Raw genomic sequence first — 3,298 nt, forward strand, 5'->3', positions numbered from 1 at the left:
GATAGAAGGGTGTCACCCGTGTTTAGAATGGTTAAACCAATACCGTTACCCATATGGACTAGGTCAGATCCAATGTAGTTGATGGAGCGGTGGTTGAGATTGTAGAAATCGGATGTGAGGTGGTGTGTGGCGCCGGAATCGAGATACCAGTTTTGATCTAGGCTGCCTGATGGAGCAGAGAAGTTGGCTTGCATGAAGGGATAAGGCTCTCAAGTAGTGGTATGCTCTTCATAGCGTTGGTAGCAATCGATTGCAACATGACCCAAACGATTACAGATCTAGCAAAGAGGACTTGTAGAAGAGGATCCACGGTTGTAGGAGCCACGGCCAGTTGGGAAGGAGCCACGGCCATAGCCACGATAGCCTCCACGGTTGAAGGAGGAGCCACGACCGAAATTGTAATAGCCTCCACGATTGCTACAACCACCCCGGTGAGGTGGATTTTGGGAGGCAAGATGCACAGCTACATCTGAGACGTCCATGGCTGGTTGAGTTTGTTCAAGATACAGCTCATGGGCCAATAGGTGAGCATAAATTTCTTTAATGGAGAGGATGTCAGTTCTTGTTGTAACAAAGGTGACAAAAGGGGTGTATTCTGAACCAAGTCTTGCAAGGAGAAACAGTTGTTTCTCAAGATCACTGAGAGGTTTATTGACGGTTGCAAGGGCATCGATGAGAGTCTGAAACTTGTGGAAATAATCAACGATGGATAGGTTGGCTTTCTTCAAAGTGGCTAACTGAAAGTACACGTTTAAAATACGTGCTTTGGATTGAGACGCAAAGAGGGTCTCTACTTTGGTCCAAGCTTGGTTGGACGTTTTGCAGCTTGCTACATGAGATATCATCCTTTCCGATATGGCGGAGGTGAGGAAACCGAGGATGATTTGATCTTGCATCTCCCAGTGGAGATAGGCCAGATTCATCGTAGTGGAGGAAATGTGCTCCTTCACGGTGGTGATGGAGGGCCGTGGGCATGGAATAGATCCATCAACATACCCAAAAAGATTACCCCCTTTGAGATGTGGAATGACTTGGGGCAACCATGTAGGGTAATTGTCTTGAGTGAGTTTGTTGAGGTTGAAGTTGGAGAAGGTAACAAGTTGAGGAAAAGTGGGTTCGGCTGCCATTGATGAGCAGCAAGTATATAATGTGCGGGGAGAAAAAAAATATATACGTAGTAAAAAAAAAAATTGCGGAAGGAGAGTAATTGACTTTAGTCTTTTGATTGCTCTGATACTATGTAAAATCAGAGAATTTAATATTTTCCACCTTGCTATAGTCTAGCATAGGCTGATTATATTTATAATCTGAAACTTTACAATTCAAATATACAAACTCTCTTTAAGATAATGTAATCTATCTAAACAGTTTCAAATATGTAATTTATCCTAATTTAAATTATAGCTTGTTATCTTGAGTCTATTGGGATAACGTTGGAGATTATCTTGTGAGAGTGTTTATCCTTTACACAAGCACATACTGTTAGAATTCTTACTGAGTATCCATTGAAGAAAGTTTTGTAGAAGCTAGACATATCAGGTGTAGCGCCCTTTGTGGCGGAGCCACATGTAGGCCAGTGGTGGCCGTGGCCCCACGAACTGTTGAAAAATTTCTATCGTACTTTGATTTGTAAGAAAATGTTTGAACTCCATGGGTTAATGGCCCTGCAGGCTGCATGTCTTGTTTTTACCTTTTAAGACTTTTAGTGAGAGCCCCACTTGGGTTTCTTTTTTACTCTACATCGAGGCTTTACTCGTAAGTTTTTTAAATCACTAATAGGATACAGACAAGCATGTAAATAATCTCTATGAAAATCTCTTTTGTGTAGGCACATCAGCCCTACTAAAAAGGTATGACTGTATGAAAATCTCTGTAAATAATGTCTGTGAAAATCTCTCGTGTGTAGACATGCACTAGTGTTTTTTCTTTTTAATATAATTTTCTCTAATAGTCTTAAATGAAATCTAAGAACTTGCTAGTTGCAGCCTTCCAGCTGTCTTTTAGGCTTTTAAGGCATGGATTTACTCATTTACATGTAGATGTTATATTACAAAATATGTAGAAAATGTGTGTGAGTGTTTTTTTTTTTTTTTAGAAAAAAAAAAAAAAAAAGAAGTTGAGAGAGAACTTGCAGATTTATAAGGCAAAAAGCTGTATTATCCTATTAATTTTTTATTATGAGAGTAAAAACTTAATTTGAGATTTCAGTTGAAGTATTGTCAATCTTATGTGCTTAATAATTTCAAGATTTAGTAAAGACATACCATTTTATTAATAGATTTATTTATTTTATTTTGACTTTTCCAATATCTACAACTACTTCCGAATGAGTATTTTCAATAATAAAAGTTGTTAAAATAAGACTTCGCAATAAAATAGATGATGAATTTCTTGCAAATAATTTAGTTATCTATTTTGATAGAGAAATTGCACAGTGCTTCAATTCAGGTTCGATATTTTATGACTTTGTTTCTTTAAAAGAGCGTATACTACAATTTTAACTTTATTTATTTCAATCGTTTTGCACTAGTGCTAACAAATTAAGTTGTTAATATATAAATTTAGCATATATTTATGAACTTTTATAGATATAATTTTTGTGATACACATATTGTATCATAAATTACTTAATTTCTTTTGCTCCGCTACTGAGTGCCTCGACTTTCTAAGCCAAGCAAAAAGGAGTGTCAGAAAAAGCGGTGGTGCATATTTAGCTTATGTGATGGCTAAGCTGGAGAGTGAATTGAAGTTGGAGAATATTCTGGTGGTGTGTTTACAAAAGTTTATTTAGGATTACCACATGGTCGAGAAATTGAGTTCACTATTGATTTAGTGTCAAGAACTCAACCAATTTACAAAGCTCCATAACATATGGCACCGACAGAGTTAAAAAAAATTAAAGGAACAACTTTAGGAGCTGTTAGACTGGGGTTTCATTCGTTTGAGCGTGTCACCATGAGGAACACTTGTGTTGTTTGTAAAGAAGAAGGATGGATTGATGCGGCTGTGCATAGATTTTCGAGAATTAAATCGAGTGACTAGCAGGAATAAGTACCCTCTGCCCAAGATCGATGATCTGCTTGATCAATTAAAGGAAGCTTTGGTTTTCTTAAAGATAAGTTTTCTTTTCTTTTCTTTTCTTTTTCTTTTTTTGAGGAAAGAAATAATTCATTGATTAATTCAAGCCTTGCTCAGTACGTACAAGTTCCTGAATACTATAAGGAAAATCATCCTGCCATAACACATCTTGGCCTAAAGAAAGAGCTAGCTTCGCAAGGTTATGGGCCACTCCATTTCC

The 3,298-nt window shown here is 37.3% G+C and overlaps 1 protein-coding gene across 1 annotated transcript; it reads right to left on the minus strand.

Moving 5' to 3' along the window:
• Window positions 1-278: 278 nt before the first annotated feature.
• On the minus strand, window positions 279-1,127 carry LOC132163015 (uncharacterized). The gene has a single exon (XM_059573213.1). It carries the CDS (start codon window positions 1,125-1,127, stop codon window positions 279-281), a length of 849 nt encoding a protein of 282 aa, XP_059429196.1.
• Window positions 1,128-3,298: the final 2,171 nt, after the last annotated feature.

Source organism: Corylus avellana, chromosome ca10 (genome assembly GCF_901000735.1).
Source record: "Corylus avellana chromosome ca10, CavTom2PMs-1.0".
Classification (NCBI taxonomy): Eukaryota; Viridiplantae; Streptophyta; class Magnoliopsida; order Fagales; family Betulaceae; genus Corylus; species Corylus avellana.

Excerpts from the sequence above, each read along its gene's own strand:
- LOC132163015 (XM_059573213.1), bottom strand. The coding sequence starts at position 1,127 with ATGGCAGCCGAACCCACTTTTCCTCAACTTGTTACCTTCTCCAACTTC.